Here is a 22449-nt window from a genome sequence, read left to right on the forward strand (position 1 = left end):
GACAGGACTATGGCAAAGCTTTAAACGGAAGGTACACCCTGTCAATTCAAAAAAGTGAAGTTTCGAATAGAGAGTACAACGTTGGAGACAGAAAGAAATATAGCGAGCATAACTTCCCAAAAATAAATCAGACTGCGAAGGTAAATTCAAGGACGACAATTTGTTCTTCTTAAAAATACAGCAAAACAACTTAAAAGAATACAGCATCCAAGAATAAAAGCAACAAGAGCGGAGGGGGGGTGGGGGGGGGGCGGGGGGGGGGGCCGGTCCTGTCGCCGGCCCGGAGGCCTGTTCTTTTTCTTGCATCTTCGCTTGTTTAAAATACCGATTTTGTAGATTACGCCTGCTCCTTATTAACAAAGGTCCTTTCCTCCTCCCTCCTGCGACGATCGGGTTCTTCCTTAAACCCGGGATATCCCTCACGCCCTGGCCCTTACCTCCCCCCCTCCGCCCGCCCCCCAACCAGCATACTCGCCTTTCCTCTCTCCTCTCTTTCTCTCTTCTGCACTCTCTCTCATCCTCTTCACTCTCATGTGTATGTTACGTAACCCTGTTGTGTTAGGCGCTTGTCCCTTTTTTATTTATTTATTTATTTATTTACTGGTGAAGACTGTCAGATATTTTTAACTTTTATGCCTTTCAATTTGTCTGTCTGTCTGTCTGTCTCTGCCTTGGAAAGTATTTTGTTTCATTTGTTTTTGTTTATTCTGGATTTTACGTCCATTATTTTTATATATTTTTTTTCTTACTTTGTTGTATTTCTCACAAATCTCTCTCTCTTTGAAGGTAAGAAGTTTAAAAAAAAAAAACATTCTTTGCCTTGTTTATAATCATTATTTTCGTTCTTGTTCCTGTGTTGGACACTTGGAGATGCATTATTCATTATTCCTGTGTACCATATTATTATTTTCTCCAGCTTTACTCTGTACCATTTGCATCTGATCCCACCTCTTTAGTAATCTTTTCTTTTCCTCATTCTCCGTATTCTCTGCCCATTATCAAAAGGATTTGAACCGTTCGCTATTCGAGTTATATTAGTCCACAAAAAAAAGGGGGCATCACAAATCGCAATTTGAAAAGGACGAATTGAAGGTTGGCATGCAATGAAGACTTGTTGAAAGATTTTGATCAGTCACGTTGCAAGAATCTCTCTCTCTCTCTCTCTCTCTCTCTCTCTCTCTCTCTCTCTCTCTCTCTCTCTCTCTCTCTCCAAGCATGCTGGTGGTAGTCGTAGCAGTGGCTTCTTCAGAGCGATTATTTCTTTGGGTTGTTGGAATTTTTGTTTTTGTTGTTGTTGTGGGTTATATGTAGGTGATTTTATAATAATGTATATGTATACATATATATGTATATATTATAGATATAACATGATATGATATATGATATATATATATATATATATATATATATATATTTACATCGTATATTGTAAATATATAGTGTCATATACATATGTACATAGAGTATGTGTAAAGGATTTCGTCATTTCACATGCATATACGATTATATTATTTAAAGCTCTATCAAGAACTTTATTATCTGTTTTGCATTGTGTAACTCGGAAGATGAAGTATTTTTTTTTTTTTTTTGCAACAGCTAATTTTATTTTGAGTTGGCCATATTTATGTGAAGATATTTCTTGGAATTCTAAAAAAAAAAATAAATAGTCACGATTCATAAGGCCTTGCCTTCGTTATCACGTATTAACCTGGAACCCTTCTATATTTCAATGTTTTATCGGTACGGACACTTGAAGAATTAAAAGTCTCGTTTCACAACGTATCATGTTTTCTGAATGAAGTATCGAGATTGATAGTTATCACTGATTTTTGGTATAAAAAAGGATGAGAATTTGTGATACTTAAGAGTATCAATGAATGCCCTGATCGGTTCATTATGTGTGATTATCAGGGATGCCCTGATAGGGGCATGATTTATGCTAATTTGTGATCCTCTTTATTTTTGTATATTATTTACTCATCAATTTTTACTCATTGTAAAATATAATTTACTTACAATTACATATATGTATTTGTTAACAATTATATCTCATTATTGTTAATTGATTTCTTTAATAACTGATCTCTTTATTATGTATTTCCTATTAAATTCTGTTACTACTTTCAGATGAACACTATTCTTTGGAAGCTTGAATTTATAATAATAATAATGATAATAAGGATAATGATAATAATAATGATAATAATGTTCTAAGAGGTCCACAATAATAAAAAATGTGGCGAGTTCATGTATAATTCAAAAACCCTTTACAAAGCTTTCTAACCTTTTTTTATATTTTTATATTTTTTATTACTTGTTTTTTTTTTTTTTTTTACTGAAGATGAACCCAGGGATGGATTCGAAAGCTTTGTAAAGGGTTTTTGAATTATACACGAATTTGCAACATTTTTTTATTATTGTGGACCTCTTAGAACATTATATATATACTCTCGCGATGGAGTTTTTCCCAATAATAATAATAATAATAATAATAATAATAATATAATAATAATAATAATAATAATAATAATAATAATAATAATAATAATAATAATAATAATAATAATAATAATAATAATAATAATATGCTGGAAGTAAACCCTCTTTAAACATTTTTATTAAAAGTGATTGGTGCCTCAGCTGCGTTAATTTTGTAAAGGTTCTCAATTTATTTCCATTTTTCTAATTATTGTTTTCTTATTGAGAAATAATAATAATAATAATAATAATAATAATAATAACTAATAATAATAATAATAATAATAATAATAATAATAATAATAATAAGACTATCATAATCGAAACACCATACCTCGTTTCACTTGTGGTATGTTCTCATTACGGACGAGGTAAAACGAAGGCATGTTTCTGTGTCTTTTAATAATTTCTTTAATTTCCCTTACTGGAAGACTCCTAAAATATTCAGACTGGCCTCAAATTATGCTCTGGCGTCAGGCTGGCATTTCATTCCAAGACCAAGGCGCCGTGAAATACAGCACCTAAAGGACTCTTCAAGAGCGAATGTTATTGTTTATTATAAGAGACGATCTCTCAGAATCTCCCTTTTTTTTTTCGCGAAAGGGGGGGGCCGTAGATTATTAGTCGCCTTTCTCCAGCGCCAGGCCAGAGTACCCTACTGCAGTCCTTGGGACACGTGGGCAAATAAATACAGTTGGAGAGGACTGACTTGGGCGGGCGGTATGTTAAGTGGTGGGAGAAGAAAAGAGCGTTATTAGCTGTGAACCTTCCTCCGTCCTCCCTCGGATCTCTTCTTAGTAAGAGGGTAGTAGTGCCATGGGTGCACATCATGTGGTGCACTGCAGGCATTCACTGAAGGTTTGTCGCATTGTACCTCTTAGGGTAGGTTAAGATGCACCGAGTGCGTTTCTATGTATACTCCTAAGGCCCCTGGCTGCGTCCACTCTTTAACCTTTTATTTTATCACTGTTTCCTGCTTCCTTTCTTCCATCTTCTTCTGTCCAACCACTCCAACTCTCTCTCTTCACCTTAAGCGCCGACGAATGGCTGAAAGAATTGCCCCACCGTTTGGCCTTGTAGCCTAATTTTCATAAATCGATCCGTCAGTTTTATTTCTCTCCCTATCAATCCATCATTCTTCTCTGTTCCAGCGAGACGCCTTGTAATTGCAAACTTCCCCTTCCCACCTTTTTCTTCTATTCCTACTTTGCAAGGCGCATGACTTCTTTTGCAAACTGACGTTGCTGCTTTGTCGTCTTAAGCCGCCCGCGCATCCTGAGTCTCGAGGGTTTAGATTTGGCTGAACGCTGTTTGGTCGTTTTTCTTTATTCTTCCGTTCATTTAAGAGTGCTTGGGTGATTGTTATGAATTTTGCGAACGGTCAAGACGTTGCTTTCTGGTTTCCTCATTTCCCAATGGTCGTCTCGTAAAGATACATTTGGCAGAGCTGCTGTCGTTGGCATTAGAAATGAACCTTGGTCAGTAAGAGTTAAGAGTGCCTCAGTGGCGTGATCTATATGTGGTCTTGACCTGCCTCCTCGGTGGCCGCTAGTTCGATTCTCGGGCATTCCGCTGAGGGGTTAGAGATATGTAATTCTGGTGTTGGAAGTTCACGTATCTCGACGTGGTTCGGAAGTCACGTAAAGCCGTTGGTCCCGTTGCTGAATAACCACTGGTTGCATGCAACGTAAAACACAATACAAACAAACGAACAAGTAAGAGTTAAACCACTTGTGAGTCTGACGTATTCCTCCCAATAAAACACTAAAAGAGTATTATTATTATTATTATTATTATTATTATTATTATTATTATTATTATTTATTTTTATTTTATTATTATTATTTTTTTTATCTATCACAGTCCTCCAATTCGACTAGGTGGTATTTATAGTGTGGGGTTCCGGGTTGCATCCTGCCTCCTTACTATGTGCGCTGTTTCTAGGATCACACTCTTCTGCATGAGTCCTGGAGCTACTTCAGCCTCTAGTTTTTCCAGATTCCTTTTCAGGGATCTTGGGATCGTGCCTAGTGTTCCTATGATTATGGGTACAATTTCCACTGGTATATCCCATATCCTTCTTATTTCTATCTTCAGGTCTTGATACTTATCCATTTTTTCCCTTTCTTTCTCTTCAACCCTGGTGTCCCATGGTGTTGCGACATCAATGACTGATACTTTCTTGTTGATTTTGTCAATCAACGTCACGTCTGGTCTATTTCCCCGTATCACCCTATCTGTTCTGATACCATAGTCCCAGAGGATCTTTGCCTGATCGTTTTCTATCAATCCTTCAGGTTGGTGCTCGTACCACTTATTCCATATATCTTGACTGCAAGGTAGCTGGTGTTTCTTGTACAAGGCTCCAGTGGAGGGCTTTTGCTACTGAATCATGCCTCTTTTTGTACTGGTTCTGTGCAAGTGCCGGACATTCGCTTGCTATGTGGTTTACGGTTTCATTTTTCGTATTGCACCTCCTACATATGGCAGAGATGTTATTTCCATCTATCGTTCTTTGGACATATCTGGTTCTTAGGGCTTGATCTTGTGCCGCTGTTATCATTCCTTCAGTTTCCTTCTTGAGCTCTCCCGACAGTAGCCATTGCCACGTGTCATCGCTGGATAGTTCTTTAGTCTGTCTCATGTATTGTCCGTGCATTGGTTTGTTGTGCCATTCCTCTGTTCTGCTTGTCTTTCTCCTGTCTCTGTATATTTCTGGGTCTTCGTCTACTTTTATTAGTCCTTCTTCCCATGCACTCTTGGTCCACTCGTCTTCACTGGTTTTCATATGTTGCCCCAGTGCTCTGTTCTCTATGTTGACGCAGTCCTCTATGCTTAGTAGTCCCCTCCCTCCTTCCTTTCGTGTTATGTATAGTCTGTCCGTATTTGCTCTTGGGTGTAGTGCTATGTATTGTTTCCATATGTTTATTAATTATATTATATTATTATTTTATTATTATTATTATTATTTATAAGATATTTTCATTACGTTTCCTTGTAAGACGTATTTTTCGTTGTTTCTTAGAAAAAAATGTATTTGAAATCAAATTCCTAGCAGCAAATACCACTGCCGTCCTAAAGTGGAGATTAATTCCATTTGACAAGCAGCCATAGATTTTTCTTGATCATATAGTTACATAATTAATCAATCCATATTGATCAGTACAAACATACATATCTTTTTGAACTAGCATCCTTTACATTTTCATGAACGAAGCGTCATGCAGAGGAGGAGGAGAAGTAGCCACCTATTGTTATAACGGCCGGCATATTCAGGTTAAGAAATAAAAAAGAGAGAGAGAGAGAGAAGAAGAAACAAGAATTACAGCAATGTGAAAACCAGTTTGTCCAGACGGTGGTCATTGCTTCAATGGATGTAGGTCAGACCGGGGTCCACTAGGTCATTTGATAAATGGGTAATGCGCACTGCTAATGAGAAGGTGCTTGGTGGTGTTTTAGCTCGTAAATATTCAGGCTCTTGTTATTTGCAGGCTCAGAGAGAGAGAGAGAGAGAGAGAGAGAGAGAGAGAGAGAGAGAGAGAGAGAGAGAGAGTTGCCCTCTTCTGCCAGTAAATTAGGCCTCATTTATCTAACTCTTTGGGTATTAATAACGCCACAATGGCTCCTTAGGAGCAGGAAGTTAGTCGTAAAATGGAAGTAAATAAATACTTAAAGAACGAGTAGGCTGAGAGAGCTCATTGTTTGGACGTGTTTGCTGTTTTGTGAAGATGAATTGTTAATCTTTTTCTTTTTTTTTATCGAAGACTGGGATTTTTTTGGAATTAACTAGATACGTTTATAGTTTTCGCAGTTATTTCACTAAATATACATTCGTGGGGAGAGAGAGAGAGAGAGAGAGAGAGAGAGAGAGAGAGAGAGAGAGAGAGAGAGAGCATGGACCCATACTGTGGAATTTCTGCTGTCGGTTCCAGGTCTGACCTGCTTAGAATCTCCTGTCAGTTGTATCAGGTTATCTGGGTTATGACTGGTCATACTCGGGAATGTGAGACAGATTTGATGAATTGAGAATTCAGAATAATCAGGAATAATTTTAAATATGCAGATATCTTAATTCCGACCTATTTTCATCACTTGATGTGACACACATGATAAAAAGTGCCATTTCTCAGTTTTGGGAATTACAGAAGCCTCCTTATCTTAAGTTTGGCAGGAAAATATTTTACCTTTTTATAAGTAACTAAGTACTTTAATTGCGCTCAAATATTAATACTTTTAGCACAGTTGAAAGTTTCATATCTTCGGGCTTTGATATAACGCACTGACTACGGTTTTGTCGCGCCCTGACAAATTTAAGGTCATGAGATAAGGGGGTCTACCCACGCGCAGTTTTTTTATTTATTTATTTATTTATTTTTTGTCTAAAGACGAACTGCATAAGTAATTGAAGTCCTTTTAGATCGTATGATGAGCTAACTGACATTGTACTATTAGATCGTATGATGAGCTAACAGACAATGAAACTGAATCGCAGATAAGTCGTCTGTAGAAATGAAAAATCGTATATTTTATTTTATTTTTTTATTTCTTAGCAATCGTATATTTTAAGATGAAATTTTGATGCACGTCCAACTATTTCTTCTTATATATTTAGGATCAGTTCCCAAGAATGTTTTGGGGTGATGTTATATTTTTCGTACTCAGACCTCTGATTCTAAATAATAAATCTTTCCATGCTTACTTTAAAAAAAAAAGGATAGTGTAAAAATTAAACAAATGAAGAATGTATAGTCATTGAAGAAACTAAAGTTTGAGCAGCTCGAAGGTAAACGACGCTTTTCTTCAACTCCTCTTAATAGAATCCAGCGGAAGTGAAGCCACGCCCACTTCTCATTGGACCACGCCCACGCACGCCTTCCTTCGTTAGGATATGACGTTGCAAAACCCGACAAGAATTCAAGTCCTTTTTCTCGACGAGTCATGGTTCTTACGCATTAACTTTATTGCATCGATTTTGAAGCAGTTTCAGGTCTCTCCGGAGGAATTGGTTGGTGTGGGGTGGGGGAGGGGTGGTTTATGATGGCGGGAAATTTGAAGTGGTTCAACGGTTTTAATTTATTTGGTTTATTTATGCAATTTTGATTAGTTTGATTCCCTGATCTTTAGGGTTTTGGGTTGGTAAGCCAATGAACTCTAAATATGATAATGATAAATGGAATTGTAAAATATATATATATATATATATATATATATATATATATATATATGTATATATATATATATATGTGTGTGTGTGTGTGTGTGTATATATATATAGTGTGTAGAATATATATATATATATTATATATATATATATTATATATATATATAGATATATATATATTGGATGTGCATAAGAGTGTACTGATACATTTATTCAGTACTCATTTCCAATTCGGGAACATGTCATCTCAGTCGAGCCCCTAATAATCATGGAATTAACCTGGGAATTATTTTTCCATCCTCAGGTGCGCCTGGAGAGTATTGGAGCCGAAGACATCGTGGACGGAAACCCCCGTCTGATCCTCGGTCTCATCTGGACTATCATCCTCAGGTTCCAGATCCAGGAGATCGAAATTGACGTGGTGAGTGGAAGGGAGGAGGACGGTGGGATTACTCTCTCTCTCTCTCTCTCTCTCTCTCTCTCTCTCTCTCTCTCTCTCTCTCTCTTCTAGTGTATCAAAAGTGATGAAACCAAATTGTTTAGTAAATGTAATGAACTAAGATGTGTCTATATACAAGTTCTCTCTCTCTCTCTCTCTCTCTCTCTCTCTCTCTCTCTCTCTCTCTCTCTCTCTCTCTCTCTCTCTCTCCTTTCTTTCTTAGTTCACCAAAACTGAAATAAAAGCTTTTCACGTAGTAAATGTAATAAACGGAATTTTTTTTCATGCTCTCTCTCTCTCTCTCTCTCTCTCTCCTCTCTCTCCTCTCTCTCTCTCTCTCTCCCCGTCTCCTTTCTTTCTTAGTTCATCAAAACTGAAATAAAACCTTTTCACGTGATAAATGTAATAACTAAAAAGTTTTCATATGCTCTCTCTCTCTCTCTCTCTCTCTCTCTCTCTCTCTCTCTCTCTCTCTCTCTCTCTCTCTCTCTCTCTCTCTCATATTTCACGATATCACGGCGGGCACGCCATACTCAGGAATGCATCCCGTCACCGCCAACGGAAGGTCTGACATAAGACCCTATCTTCAGCCTATAAAGCGTTTGGACTCTCCCTTTAGTATTTAACGACCTTTATGAGTCATAGACTAAATGGTTGACGTTTGAAGTTTGAACAGATGTACCTCCACCGACGTCTCTGGTTGAGAGACGGCGGAATAAAAGCTTTCGTTGTGGCCAAGGTATATTACTTATTCTGTATACTACTTTGGTTGGGCTTTATCCACGACTATTTCTGTCGGTTACCATAGCTACGCTAAAGTACATAAACAGATCAGTCAGTGTCAAGTGCTTCCGGAAGAGAGAGACTTATGCACATTAGATTCATATTTAAAAGTTATTAATATTTTGTTGTTAATTATAGTTTAATTCTGTGAGTTGTTTGCATGACAAGAACTTGTGCTACTGAGGCCAGTTGTTGTATAACAAACTGAATTTGGCAGTTGATAGTTATTTACTTATTATGGCTCGGAACTCAAGATTTTAAACGTCCTCAGTACAAGACATTTGTTATATCCGTTAGACATGCATAATGTTATAAATTTAATTTAAAGTTTATTAACATTATGTGGTTAAGAACTTTTAAGTTCTAGGTTTTTCGAGTCTTCTTTATGATGCATTCAGTTTAGCTGAGACAGTATGCATACAAACCTTCAAGCACGTCATTATTTACTGTTCATGAACCAGATTTGGAAATAAACGTGACATGTCTTTTTTTTCCAAATTTATTTTATCCAGTTACTCATTTCCTGTCTTTGAATATCTGGCGCCACTTTGATGCGTCATTAATGGAAGATGTGTCTTAGCGTTTATACAATTCTTTCTCTACCATACTTTATATAAGGTGCCATTTTTGGAAGCTGTATTTTAGTGTTTACGCAATTCTTCCCCCACCATACTTATGGTGCCATATATAGAAGATGTATTTTAGTGTTTACAGAATACTTCCCCCAGCATAATGTATGGTGCCAAATATGAAAGTTGTATTTCAGTGTTTATACAATTCTTTCTCCACCATAATTATGGTGCCATTTATGAAAGTTGTATTTAAGTACTGTATACAGTTCTTAACCATATTGTATGGTGGCATATATGGAAGTTGTGTTTTAATGTTTATATAGTTCTTTCTCAACTTTATGGTGCCATTTTTGGACGTTGTATTTTAGTGTTTACACCATTCTTCCCCCACCATACTGTATGGTGCCATTTAAGGAAGTTGCGTTCGAGGCTATGCACTTCGGCCAAGGAACGTATTGTCTTCAAGTCTGGGTCGAGGAGTGCCATGGTCCGTTGGTGAAGCGTCACCCGAATCCTGGTCTTGGACTCCCCCCCCCCCCCCTCCTTCTTGAACGCACTCTCTACCACGCCCCCTTCCCCTCTCTCAGACCTCCCCTCCTCCCATGCTACTCTTGTGACTCCCCCCCCTCCCACTACAATAATCCCACCCACATAGCAATAGTTACACAAGGTACACTCTCTTGTCTTTCCCTACCCTTTGCTGTGAAAATTATTGTACTTTGTTTATCTCTGGGTTTTCTCTGTTCTCTGGTTTTCGCCATAATATTTATTTATATATATTTATTTCTTATTCACTGTGAGAAGTATCATGCTTTGTTGACCATTCTCTTTGTTTTTTCTTCATCATAATTATTTAATAAATTTGAAAATCTCTCTCTCTCTCTCTCTCTCTCTCTTCTCTCTCTCTCTCTCTGTGTGTGTGTGTGTGTGTGTGAGGCTGATCTGACATTGTGAAGGATTGTTGTTTGTGATTTTGGCATTCTGAGACTAAACAAGTCTTGAGTGTCGGCACGTTTTAGTGCAAATGTCATGCTTACTAGGGAACGTTACTCTTGAGTTAAGATTACTCTTATTTCATAGATAGATAGATAGATGGATATATAGATAAATAGATAGATAGATAGATAGGTAGATAGATAGATAGATGGATTTATTGACTACAAAATTACAACTTTCTTAATAACAGGAGATTCAAAATTACAATAGAGAATATTTTGGTCCAGTCAGAATCAAAATATTATACAAAACAATTTTGTAAAAGTGAGAAGCACAAACATTCATACATACACATGATGAGGTATCGCACATTTAATTTGTATTGCACATGAACATATTTTACCATTTCAATATTTCTCTTTATTGTACGTATTGTAATTTCACAAAATCATTATTGTAATATATGTTAACATTAAGACCATATTAAGAAAAATTGTACCTATAGTATTTCTCTATATTGTATGTATTGTAATTTCACAAAATCATTATTGTAATATGTTAATATTAAGGCCATAGTTTGAAAAATTGTACCTATGTCTAAATAAGATTGTGGCTAAACCACACTTTCCATTACTCTTACTAATATACTTAACTTTCTAAACTATTCCCTACCGTGTTAACGGCCCTCGTTCGTCTTTCACCCATCTTACCTATCAGAAAAAAAACCCTAACATTTGTGCCCTGTCTCTTGTAGGACGAAGAGAACGAAAGCAGTGAAAAGAAATCAGCCAAAGATGCCCTGCTGCTGTGGTGTCAGAGAAAGACGGCAGGATACAGAGGAGTCTGCATCGAGGACTTTTCAAGTGAGTCCTGAATTCTGTTTTTGGTTCTTGTTGTCAGTTCAATAACATTGGTTCTTTTTTGGTAGTAGAAAAGGTTCCAAATTAGTTAGGCATTCTTAGTCTTCACATATTCCTGGCAGTAATGATCCCAAGTAATACTTAGTAAATCTGTTTTCATGTTTTTCTAGATTTTGGCTTACATAAAAGCACACAGGTTGGCGTCTCTCTTGACAACATGCCATACGTACAAGCTGTGGTCGTATCACTCCCAACCAGTTTTCTGAATTACATTCCACTTAATACCTTGTCTCTGTTCCTAAGCCTTCACCAAGCGGTACCTTTATATTTACCCCAAAGCCATTGTACCCCCAAACTTTTAATTCTTTCACCTTTGAGTCTCCCATGCACCACCTTATTGACTCATCCATCCACCCAACTTTATGTCATATGGATTACTCACCCTCCTTAGCCCCTTGGTCTTCTTGCATTCATATGCCCACTTATTTAGCCACCTTTGCTGGTGCATACCTGTCTTATTTAAAATATATTCATTTACAAACCCAGAATACTCGGCTTGGACATTTACTCGTCAAGATATTCTCGTCAGTCATTTAGAAATAGCTTGACTCCTCTCTGTCATTTACACTATAGGACAATCAGTTTGATATTTTACATCTGATATATATATATATATATATATATATATATATAGATATATATATAATATCTATATATATATAATATAATATATATATAATATATATACAGTGGACCCCCGTATTCGCGTTCTCCAGATTCGCGGACTCACATTCGCGGATTTCTCTCGGGAACGTTTCCCTGCATTATTCGCGGAAAATTCGCGCATTCGCGGTATTTTTCTATGATAAATATCCACAAATTCCTGCTTTTTTTGATGAATATCATCATAAAATGCACTTTTTGTGATAAAACTATTAAAAAAACCATGTAGGAAAATTTTTAGTGGGTTTTTCTTGAGTTTTAACTAACAAAATAGGCGGTTTTTAGCATTTTTATAGGGGGTTCCAAACATTCGCGGGTTCTAACTATTCACGGGGGGTCTGGTACGCATCCCCCGCGAATACGGCGGGGCGACCACTGTATATATATATATATATTTATATATATATATATATATATATATAGTATATATATATATATATATATATATAACTATATAGATATATATATATATATATATATATATATATATATATATATATTATATATATATATATATATATATCTGCCATTTGCTTTTTTTTTTTTTTTTTTGTTTTTTTTCTTTTTTTTTACAAAAATATAAATAACATATACCAAAAGTAGTATCCAAAGTCAGACCCAATGGATGAAAAATTGAGCTGGAAGGTTCAATACCAGCTACTTTGGGAACTTTTCCACATTTGGGAAATCCTCAGCTCATTTTTTTGGAATGGACTACCAGCTTAGTTTGTGAATGATACCACAGCTATCCAGGTCTGGAATACATTAAATAGAGTGACTGACACTCCCATGTTATATGTATTTTGATATATTTTTTAAAAGGTTCTCCATAGATAGACTAGTCATTCTTTGAGAATCTCTGTTCGTGGGACTGTATGTAACCCTTTTCAGGATCTTGGAGGGATGGCATGGGCTTCAACGCTCTTATTCATGCCCACCGACCAGACATCATTGACTACAACAGCCTTATTCAGAAGAATCACATTGATAACCTCAACAATGCATTTGACGTGGCTCACAACGAGCTTGGAATTGCCAAGATTCTGGATGCAGAAGGTAACAAATCCTGAATCAAGTAGTATTTAAGTTTTCTTACCTGATGACATTAATGTTTTGCTGAAAAAGTTTTACGAACTACATGAGAATCCTATTGCATTATTATTTTATTTCTCTCACAAAATAATAATATACATTATCATTACTTTCAGATGTGGACACCAACAAACCTGACGAAAAGTCCATTATCACATACGTGGCCTCATACTACCACACCTTTGCTCGTATGAAGAATGAACTGAAGGGATCCAAGAGAATTGCTAATGTTAGTTGAATGAGTTACTGTACATTTAATTTTTCTTGAATGTTACTAATGAAAAAAATAATATAATGTTGTATAAAAATATTTTGTTAGTAATTATTTAAATTCATTCTAAATACTTCTTTTCTTCTAGATTATGAATCAGATGAAGGATGTGGATGACAGCAAGTTCAAATATGAAAAGATTACATCAACATTGCTGGAATGGATTATTATGAAAATCATTGAACTAGACAGCAGAGATTTCCCAAACTCCTTAGATGGAATACAGAAGTTGTTGATACACTTCAAGAAATACAGAACAGAGGAAAAGCCTCCAAAGTATGTAAAATTAAAAATTTGGCTTTTCTATTTCAGTTGTGGCTGGGTATAGAAACTCAGTCTGTACATTCATTTTTTTAAGTTTTCATTGTTTCAAAAAGCCTTGAAAATATGTTTGTTGCTCATGCAGTGGATATCTGGTTACATATTTATGCATATATTCAATCTTCAAATTTATGCATTGGTAGATGAGCTAGATAAAAACAGTGCCATCATACTCTTGCATTTTGCAGATATAAAGAAAGAAGTGAGATAGAGGCCATGTTCTTCTCAATCAATGCAAGTCTGAAAGCTCTGAATCAGCCACAGTATGTTCCGAAAGAGGGGCAGATGTTACACGACATCGAGCGAGAGTGGAACAAGTTGGAAAAAGCCGAACATCGACGTGAAGTAGCACTAAGGGAGGAACTTCTACGACAAGAGAGACTGGAACAACTGGCATATAAGTTTGACAAGAAGGTTAGTGGTTTTCAACCTTAAGACTTGAATGGCATGCATGAGTCAAGGATATGGTTTATACTGAAGATATTTATTTTTTATATAAACATATATTGAAGAGGACAGGTTGTGATCTATGTGAAATGAAAATGAAAAAATTTTTTTGCAGAGCGTGCTTCGTAAAGGATACTTAGAGGAGATGATTCAAGTGCTCAGTGATCCTCGGTATGGCAGTGTTCTCTCTCAGGTTGAGGCAACAGTAAAAAAACATGAAGCCATCAGCGCAGATATACTGGCCCGGGTATGTTGGGGTTTACATTTCATTGACTTTGAAGGCTCTTGAATAGTTGTTAAATGGGGTGAAAGTATTTCCAAGGTTAGTGTAAGGTTTCCACATATTACAAGATCAGATTGGAAGTTTGCTATATATTACCCTTAATATACTGTATTTTATCATTTTTACACAGCAAGAAAGATTTGAAGACCTAACGAAGATGGCAGATGAACTAGATGCAGAGAATTATCATGGAAAAGATGCCATTCGAAAGAAAGAGAAAGATATTTTGAAGAAATGGAGTGACCTACTTGACCTTCTGAACAAGCACAAAGTCCACCTCCAAAACTGTTGTGTCCTCATGGGCATCATGAGAGAGGTGGATGCAATCACAGTATCTATCAAGGAATTGCATGTACGTAGTAATTTATTGCACTGTACATTTTTATAGAAGATACAAAAATTCCAAAGTAAATGCAGAAGAGTTTTATACATGTGAAGTCAGCATAGTGTAGATTAGTTGATTGATGCTTATGGAAGACCAACTTGCCTAATAAGTGAATTGAAATAATTTTAGGAAGATGGGCATGCTACAATATATTTGCTTATGATTTGACACACTTCAAAATTTAATTTTGTAACTTCTGAACTCTGTTGCAACATGATCAAAACCATATCCATATGTAAAAGTGGATAGTTACTATACAGTATGCCTCACTTGACAGGGCTACACTTAAATTTTACTGCGCACATAAATATGAAATTAGTGTTTTTATCATGTTTTTATCTTAGTTATCATTTCATGCTAAAGTGTAATTTATTTATATTTCTTGCTAAATTAACTTTAGCACTAGTATATATAAAGTTTAGGACTTGCTAAGATAAGGCTAAGGTTATTCACATTTGGTGTTAGACAAAAAATAGGGTATTGATTAGCATAACGTATGGCATTAAGATGTAGGAGCTACATTTTTTCATTTGTTCATTCCAGGCAAAGGTATTTGATAGTATGTAATGTTTTTTGTTTACATCCACTTTATAACATTGGCTTATCTTAGAAAAAATAATACTAGATATGCATATGTTAGTAGAGCATGTGATTGCTCTTTGCAAATTTTGTGATTATGATATATGGTACATTCTTTTTATAACTTTGCAGGTCAACTTTTGCTCAGATGATGTTGGCCGCCATTTACTGGCAGTTGAAGATCTGTTGCAGAAGCATGCTTTGATGGAGTCACAAGTTCACTCAATGGGTGAAACCATTAAACGTCTCAATAAGCAAGGTGAAGCTTTCATTAGCTCGGGGCACAAAGATGCTCCAGTGCTGCAGAAACGACTGGAAGAACTTAACAAAGGACACCAAGCCCTTCTGAAGAAAGCTGCCGAAAGACGTAATAAGTTGGAGGAGGCAAGAGATCTCTTCCAGTTCGAAGTAGACATGGAGGAAGAAGAAGCCTGGGTCATAGAAAAGCAGAGAATTTGTCAGGCAGGAGTTACTGCAAAGGATATAAGAGCAGTCTTGTCTTTACAGCAGAAGCACAAGGTATGTATTGTAATATCCTCACTGTTTTATGTATCCTCACTAAGGATATAAACGAGCATTTCTACTTTCTTGCAGTTTTAACCAAATGTAAAAAACGACTTTTCTTGGTTTGTGTTCTAATTCATCATACTAAGTACAGTACAGTAAACCATGTTCCAAACTGGCTAACATACTGTAGATTTGATCTTCATGGTGCTATGATGTGGGACACTTATTTATAAAGAGAATTTCCTGTGCCTGTTCTTTCTCTTTATCCTTTTCAGAACAGTAGATTTTTGTAGTTGCATAACTTCTTTCTCTTTCCATATTCCTTTGGTGGTCTTATTCATGCCCAGAAACAACATAATTGTCTTGAACTTGCAAAAACTGTCCTAATTATAGATGAACACAATGGAATTCATGACTCCTGACTTGCAGTAGTCATGATTTGTTGCCAGCTGTTAGTTTTTTCTCAATGCAGTAAGAGGAAGCTTCATCACTTGTAGTTTTTTTAGCTTTCTTTTGTTAAGTTTTCATGTTTTTGTATGAGTTAATGGCAAAATTTGAGCTTGTTCACCTAACACTAATAAACAATAGGTAAAAAAGTGATCGACTTAGTCAAGAAAGTAGTATGCCAAGAGTAGGTGGTCATGTTGTTACTTTCCTTTTTTGCTAAGTACTTTTTGGCCTTTCAAATATTGGCATTTAGATATTTTAATCACTTTCAGTTTTTCAAACAGAACAATTGTAATTTTTATTGGAAAAATTTATTTTTTTCTTTGATCCTGTGAACAACTACAAAAGTTGCAAATATAAAGTGTCAGAAACAATACCAGGTTCAAGTTTAATGGTTGCTTTCATTGGTAGGCTCTTCTTAAGTTGGGTTCTGGACACACTTGAAAGAAAGTGCTTCACACCAAGTAAAGATTGTGATAGTATTTCAGGTTGCTGTTACTTCCATTGGAGAATGTTTTACTGCTTACTTTGTTTGGGGTATTATGTCTTTTTATGCACTAAGTATGGAAATGAAGCTTGAGTTATTTTTTAATGTTATTGATATACTGTATAGTCATTATAAAAACATGCCGTAAAGGGCTTATGAATATTACTGTGTAGTGTTATGTTTTTGTTATTATTCAGACGATGAACCCTGTTCATAAGGAACAAGCTCACAGAGGCCATAGATATACAGTAGTGTACCCTTTGTAAACAACTCAAGCTTTGTTTGTGAAAAGTGTAGTTAAGTAACTGCTTATGCCCTACGTAGTCTTGTGGGTAATAAAACCTGGAAATATTTTTCTAGTTTAGAAGTTTCATAGGTACATGGGTTTCCATACTTTTGTTCTTTAGACACTGCATGATGCTGTGAAACCCCTATAGCTACTCCTATTACTCTACCCTTGACTTTTGAAGGCACATTCCGTAGGATAGTTGTTGGATTTGCACCTAATATTTCCTTTACTCCCATGTACTACCTCTGATGTTCCTGCACACACTAACTCATGCCTTGTACCCTGAAAGTTGGACGTAAACCTGAAGGTAAAGTACCTCACATACTTAATAAATAAAGATAGAGAATGTCTTGATTATTTATCAGATGCTTATTTTCATTACTCATGTGATCATGTCCATTGTGTTTACCATCATGACTGCTTTGCTGTTTTAGTTGCAATATGTGTTAATCATTTGAAGGGCTTCTAGCCATGTGTATTTGTGTGTTTTTACGTCTTTCCTGTGTTCTTTTTTTTTGTATTTAAATTAAAAAACTTGAAAAGTTTTGGTCAGATGTGAGGCTTTCTCTCCATATTAATGGAGTTTGTTATCCCTATCCCTGTCTAGCTGTATAGATTTACATATAAAAGTTAGTCAAGTTTTCTTTGTATTTTAGAAATCTTAAAGTGTTAGATGATTATTTAGATAGCCTAATATTTGGAAAGATTTCTGTCTCCATTTTTTTAATTTTTTTTATTTAAATAGCAAAAGCAGTTTAGACTAACTCACAATCATGCAACAGTATGATATTCTTATTCACATCTAAGCATAAAGGTAAGGCATCATAGCATTAAAAAGAAAATTGTCAGGCTTTCTCATTATGTTATAAAGTATGATGTTGAAAAATTATGTAGACAGTCTATATGGGGAAGATTTCTCCTGAGGAAGTGTGAAGTTCTGTGCATATATATCTGATGAGATGCTTGCCAGCAGTGAATAATATGAAAGTACTTTATAAGAGGAGAAATCGTATCCTAAATTTGGATGAATTTTCTAATGTAGTGATTCATATGTGCAAAATATGCTGGTAATACCAGATTTGCTTTGATGCCATGCCAATGTATGTCAGTCAAACACTGAAATGAATGGAAGGAATAGGCTTGTGGTCCTTGGGCTCTTGAATTCTCTTCAAACCACTATGAGGTTAGACTTTGGATGACTTCTCTTGACTGTATTATACCTTTGAACACCTAGGAAATTGATTTGTTAAGTAATTATACAAGAGGAACATTCAGTTTGTTATGTTTTGAGTTTGGTCTTGATGAGCCACCAAGCAGAATGAAAGTTGTCATTTTAAAGCAAAATGTATAATGTATTCAGGAAACTCTGGAATATTGTATGCAAGAAAGTCAGACATTTGACATTTGAAAATTTGGGTTTTAATAAAAAAAATTGGTTTTTAATATTTTAAAATTGCTTAGACCTACAACAGATTAGAGACATATGAAAACCATTCAAGAAATTTTAAGGTTTTAATCAGTCTATGTGGACGATTTCTTGATTTTTCATGTCCAAGATTTATTTGATTTTTGTAGAAAGTTAGTTACCATATTAATGTGCTCATTTTATTTGTCAATGCTTTTATAATGGTAAAAGAAAAATATCTATTTGTACTTGTTCATGTATGAGGTTTTTTAATAAAGTCCTCTTTTTATATATTCATGTTATGGTGCTTAAGATATGTGGAGCCAGCATTATAGTACAGTATTTGTATATATATGTATGTATATGTATACATATATATATGTATATATATATACATTCAATTTATGTATTTAGCCCTCTGGACCAGACTACTGTAACCACCTAAGGTCTCTAGTGAAATTTAAGCTATATAATTTGTGCACTAACTGTTATAACTCTCAATGCATTTTTTTTTTCTCACCAGTATTATTACTATTACCAGTATTATGATTACTATCTTTTATGCTACCTCAGCTATTTTGTTGATAAGTGCCGATTACTAATTTTTCCTATCGTGTTGACTCATATATCTAGATTGTGTATGTTACTGTGTATTTTGTATGTTCATTGTATATGGTCTTGAACCGAAATAAAGGATATTATTATTATTATTATTATTATTATTATTATTATTATTATTATATGGATTATGGTTGGAATACAAAATATAAGGCAGTGGCTGCCATTCATTTTCGTTCTTTAATGTTTTACCTCCCATAGGCACTCGAGGATGAGATGAGAGCGAGACGTCCTAAATCGGAGAAGATTATGCGATCAGGGGAAGTGTTAATGAAAAGCAACCACCCAGAATCGAAAGCCATCAGTGAGCGTATTGCAGCCCTGAAACAGAAGTGGAAGTCCTTAGATCAGTATGCCAGTGACAGACGAAAGCAGCTGGAGGAAGCAGCTGAAGCATGTTCCGTAAGTAAAATGAATTGTGGTTGCATTGTTATATGATAAATACAAGGAAATATTTTTACTTTTTTGTATGATACAGTCAGTTGGCTTTTCTTGTATTGGCAAAGGTTTCCCAAAGATATATAACTATGTAAACCTGGGTCATGTAGTTGTAATTTTTATAGCTCTAATAGGTATTCCACACCTGTCTATTTTTTTGAGCTGTCAGTGCACCTCATGTGGTGCACTGTAGGCATTACTTAAGGGTTTTTGCAATACCCCTTCAGTCCATAGTTGCAACCTGACATTCCTCCTTTTATACCTTTCAAACCTTCTTACTATTAATTTCCCTTGAGTGCTGAATGACCTATAGGTCCCAAGCACTTGGCCTTATTTTCTGTTATGTATTCTATTCTATTTCATACCTGCCTTTATTTGGGTAGTTATAGAAATATTTTTTTTTCCAGTTTAATGCTGATGCCAATGAAGTTGAATCGTGGATAAAGGAGAAGTTGCCCCTGTGTCAGTCTAAAGATTACGGTGAAGATGAACCAAGTGGCCATGCCCTGCTGCAGCTTCATAATCGACTAGAGGAAGAGATTAAAGCTTATGATGGAGACATCAAAGCTGTTAATACTCAGGGGCAGAAGCTGATCAAGTCAGGAATAATTAATCTCAACGTAAGTTAGATTTTGTCTCTGGTTTTTGTTTTATTTTTTTGTATCTGGGAGAGAAACAGTAACTTTTGATATTGAAAATGTGAGAATTTTGAATTTTCACAGTACATAAATTTTAGTTTTTATCTGACAATTTTTCCCCTGTTTTTTACAATTCTCCTTGAATCTTAAAAATTTTCCTAAATTTCTATTTATTTATCTATTACAGTAATTTGTGTGACCTGTGATGTCGTTCTGTAGTTAATTTGATTATTATACAATACAGATATCTCAGCAACAGCAGAATGTTGGTGACGAGGAAGAAGAATTTGAGTGGGTGGACGAAACGAGGATGGAACCGCAGGAGGTTATGGTTGAAGAAGTTGCTGAACGAGTTGAAGAAGTACTTGTAACTGAACAGAAGGAAGTACCTACAGTTGTTGCAAGGTACCCATTTCAAGGACAAGGAATGCACATGGCAAAAGGAGAGGTATTGAAATTTGATTTTGTAATTTTTAGCTTCTATTTGAAACATTCTTTTACCATAAGATTGTTTCAAAGAGAAAGAAAGCATTTAATGGAACAAATTTTAGTTCATTACATTTACTACAGGAGATAGTTTTACGTATTCAAGTTTTGATGTAGATGTCCCTTTCTCGAGACTAATGTTTCATAACAATCTTGCAGGTTATGTTCTTACTTACCAAGACAAATGACGATTGGTGGAATGTAAGAAAGGCAAATGGCGACGAGGGATTTGTTCCTGCCAATTATATCCGTGAGGGTCAGCCAAAGAAGATTAATGTACGTACGAAAAAGGAAGTAAAGGTCCCTGAGAAGAAGTTGGTACCAAAGACAAAAATGGTCAAGACTACTATCAAAGTTAAGAAAAGGAAGCCTAAAGCACCACGTAAGTCTTGAATTATTTTCTATATGGTTATAGAGGAACTCATATTCTTTGGAATGAATTTGGGATTTGCCAGTAATTTTGTGGCCAAATTATCATTAGCGTATGTGTCATTACCTTATCAGTTGTTGGCTAACCAATCATATTTTCTTGGATAATGAGGTATTATCGTACATTTTTAATGATTTTCTCTATTATATTGATGTAATTATTAGAATACAGTTTGTCCTTTTCAAATTCCAAGTCATAGAAAAAGGTTTACTTATATTATTGACCAATGGGTGTACAGGTATTTATCATGTTAAATATCAAGTCTTGACAGTTTTAAGTTGATAGCACATCACTGAGCTGCTTTCAAGACATTGGTCTTATGGCACACCAGCATATGTATTGAAATGGGTATAAGTAGCATTGCTTTTTTGGGATGTAAATTTTGTAGTGTTCCATAACCTAAATTTTAAATTTTTTATTTGGTTTCAGTATTAGTAATAATTTATCAAGTGTTAAAAAGGGGCCTGTAGTATTTAAACATATAGTACCTCAATATGGGACCAGTACAAGAATAAATGGTAAACATTCTGTGGTAGGTGGGTAGTGGTTCACAATAAATATTTTTTAATAAACTCAGGTCATGAACTCTTGAATGTATTGAGTATCTTTATGTTTGTAGAGAATTTATTTCCAAGATTTTGTGATTTTGATCTTATCACATTTTTCCCTTAGCTCGAAACAAACGAGGATTTGATGAACCAGAGACAGTTGAGAAGCGTCTTCAAGCCATCAACTCAAGCTATGGCCAGTTGTGTGATCTTGCACAAAAACGCCATCTGTACTTGGAAGAATCCATTAAGCTATACTCTTTCTATAGCGAGTGCCATGGTTTTGAGATCTGGATGAGAGAAAAGGAAAAACTTCTTAAAACTGATGACAAAGATTCTGATGTTGAAACTGCCAAACAGAAGTTTGAAAAGTTCCTTACCGACTTGTCTGCTGCAGGCAAACGAATAGAGATCATCGATAAGATGGTCCAAGATTTTATTACTACTGGACACAGCCAGTTAGAAAAGATCAAGCAGCGTCAGAAACAGATTCATGATCAATGGGCCCATTTGAACAGGCTTAAACAGCAAAAAGAACGAAGTCTAGAAGGGGCCTCTAGTGTGGAGCTTTTCCATCGTACTTGCGATGAGGCTAGGGACTGGATGGTGGAGAAGATGGAGAAATTGGATACTGATGAATTGGGCCGAGACTTGAAAACTGTTCAGTCTCTGCAACGTCGACATGACCAGTTAGAGAGAGAACTGGCACCTGTTGAAGAAAAGGTTGGTTTTGCAGGATTAAGATTTCTGTTAATTTTTTCATGTATGGTTGCACAGTAACTTTAAATTCAGCTAAATGAATGTTGTCTTTTACAGATCAGTGTTC

General features: G+C 35.5%; 1 protein-coding gene across 1 annotated transcript in view; it reads left to right on the forward strand.

Moving 5' to 3' along the window:
• LOC135217638 (spectrin beta chain, erythrocytic-like) overlaps positions 1-22449 on the forward strand; it is a 310746-nt gene that overhangs the window by 240298 nt on the left and 47999 nt on the right. The window contains exons 4-18 of the mRNA XM_064253604.1: positions 7944-8060; positions 11124-11232; positions 12844-13008; positions 13161-13273; positions 13404-13591; positions 13825-14050; positions 14199-14330; positions 14497-14718; positions 15463-15849; positions 17350-17367; positions 19285-19485; positions 19929-20141; positions 20404-20607; positions 20805-21027; positions 21748-22346. Coding sequence (XP_064109674.1) covers positions 7944-8060; positions 11124-11232; positions 12844-13008; positions 13161-13273; positions 13404-13591; positions 13825-14050; positions 14199-14330; positions 14497-14718; positions 15463-15849; positions 17350-17367; positions 19285-19485; positions 19929-20141; positions 20404-20607; positions 20805-21027; positions 21748-22346 — 3117 coding nt within the window. The remainder of the gene's footprint in view (positions 1-7943; positions 8061-11123; positions 11233-12843; positions 13009-13160; positions 13274-13403; positions 13592-13824; positions 14051-14198; positions 14331-14496; positions 14719-15462; positions 15850-17349; positions 17368-19284; positions 19486-19928; positions 20142-20403; positions 20608-20804; positions 21028-21747; positions 22347-22449) is intronic.

The sequence above is a fragment of the Macrobrachium nipponense genome, chromosome 7 (assembly GCF_015104395.2).
Source record: "Macrobrachium nipponense isolate FS-2020 chromosome 7, ASM1510439v2, whole genome shotgun sequence".
NCBI lineage: Eukaryota > Metazoa > Arthropoda > Malacostraca > Decapoda > Palaemonidae > Macrobrachium > Macrobrachium nipponense.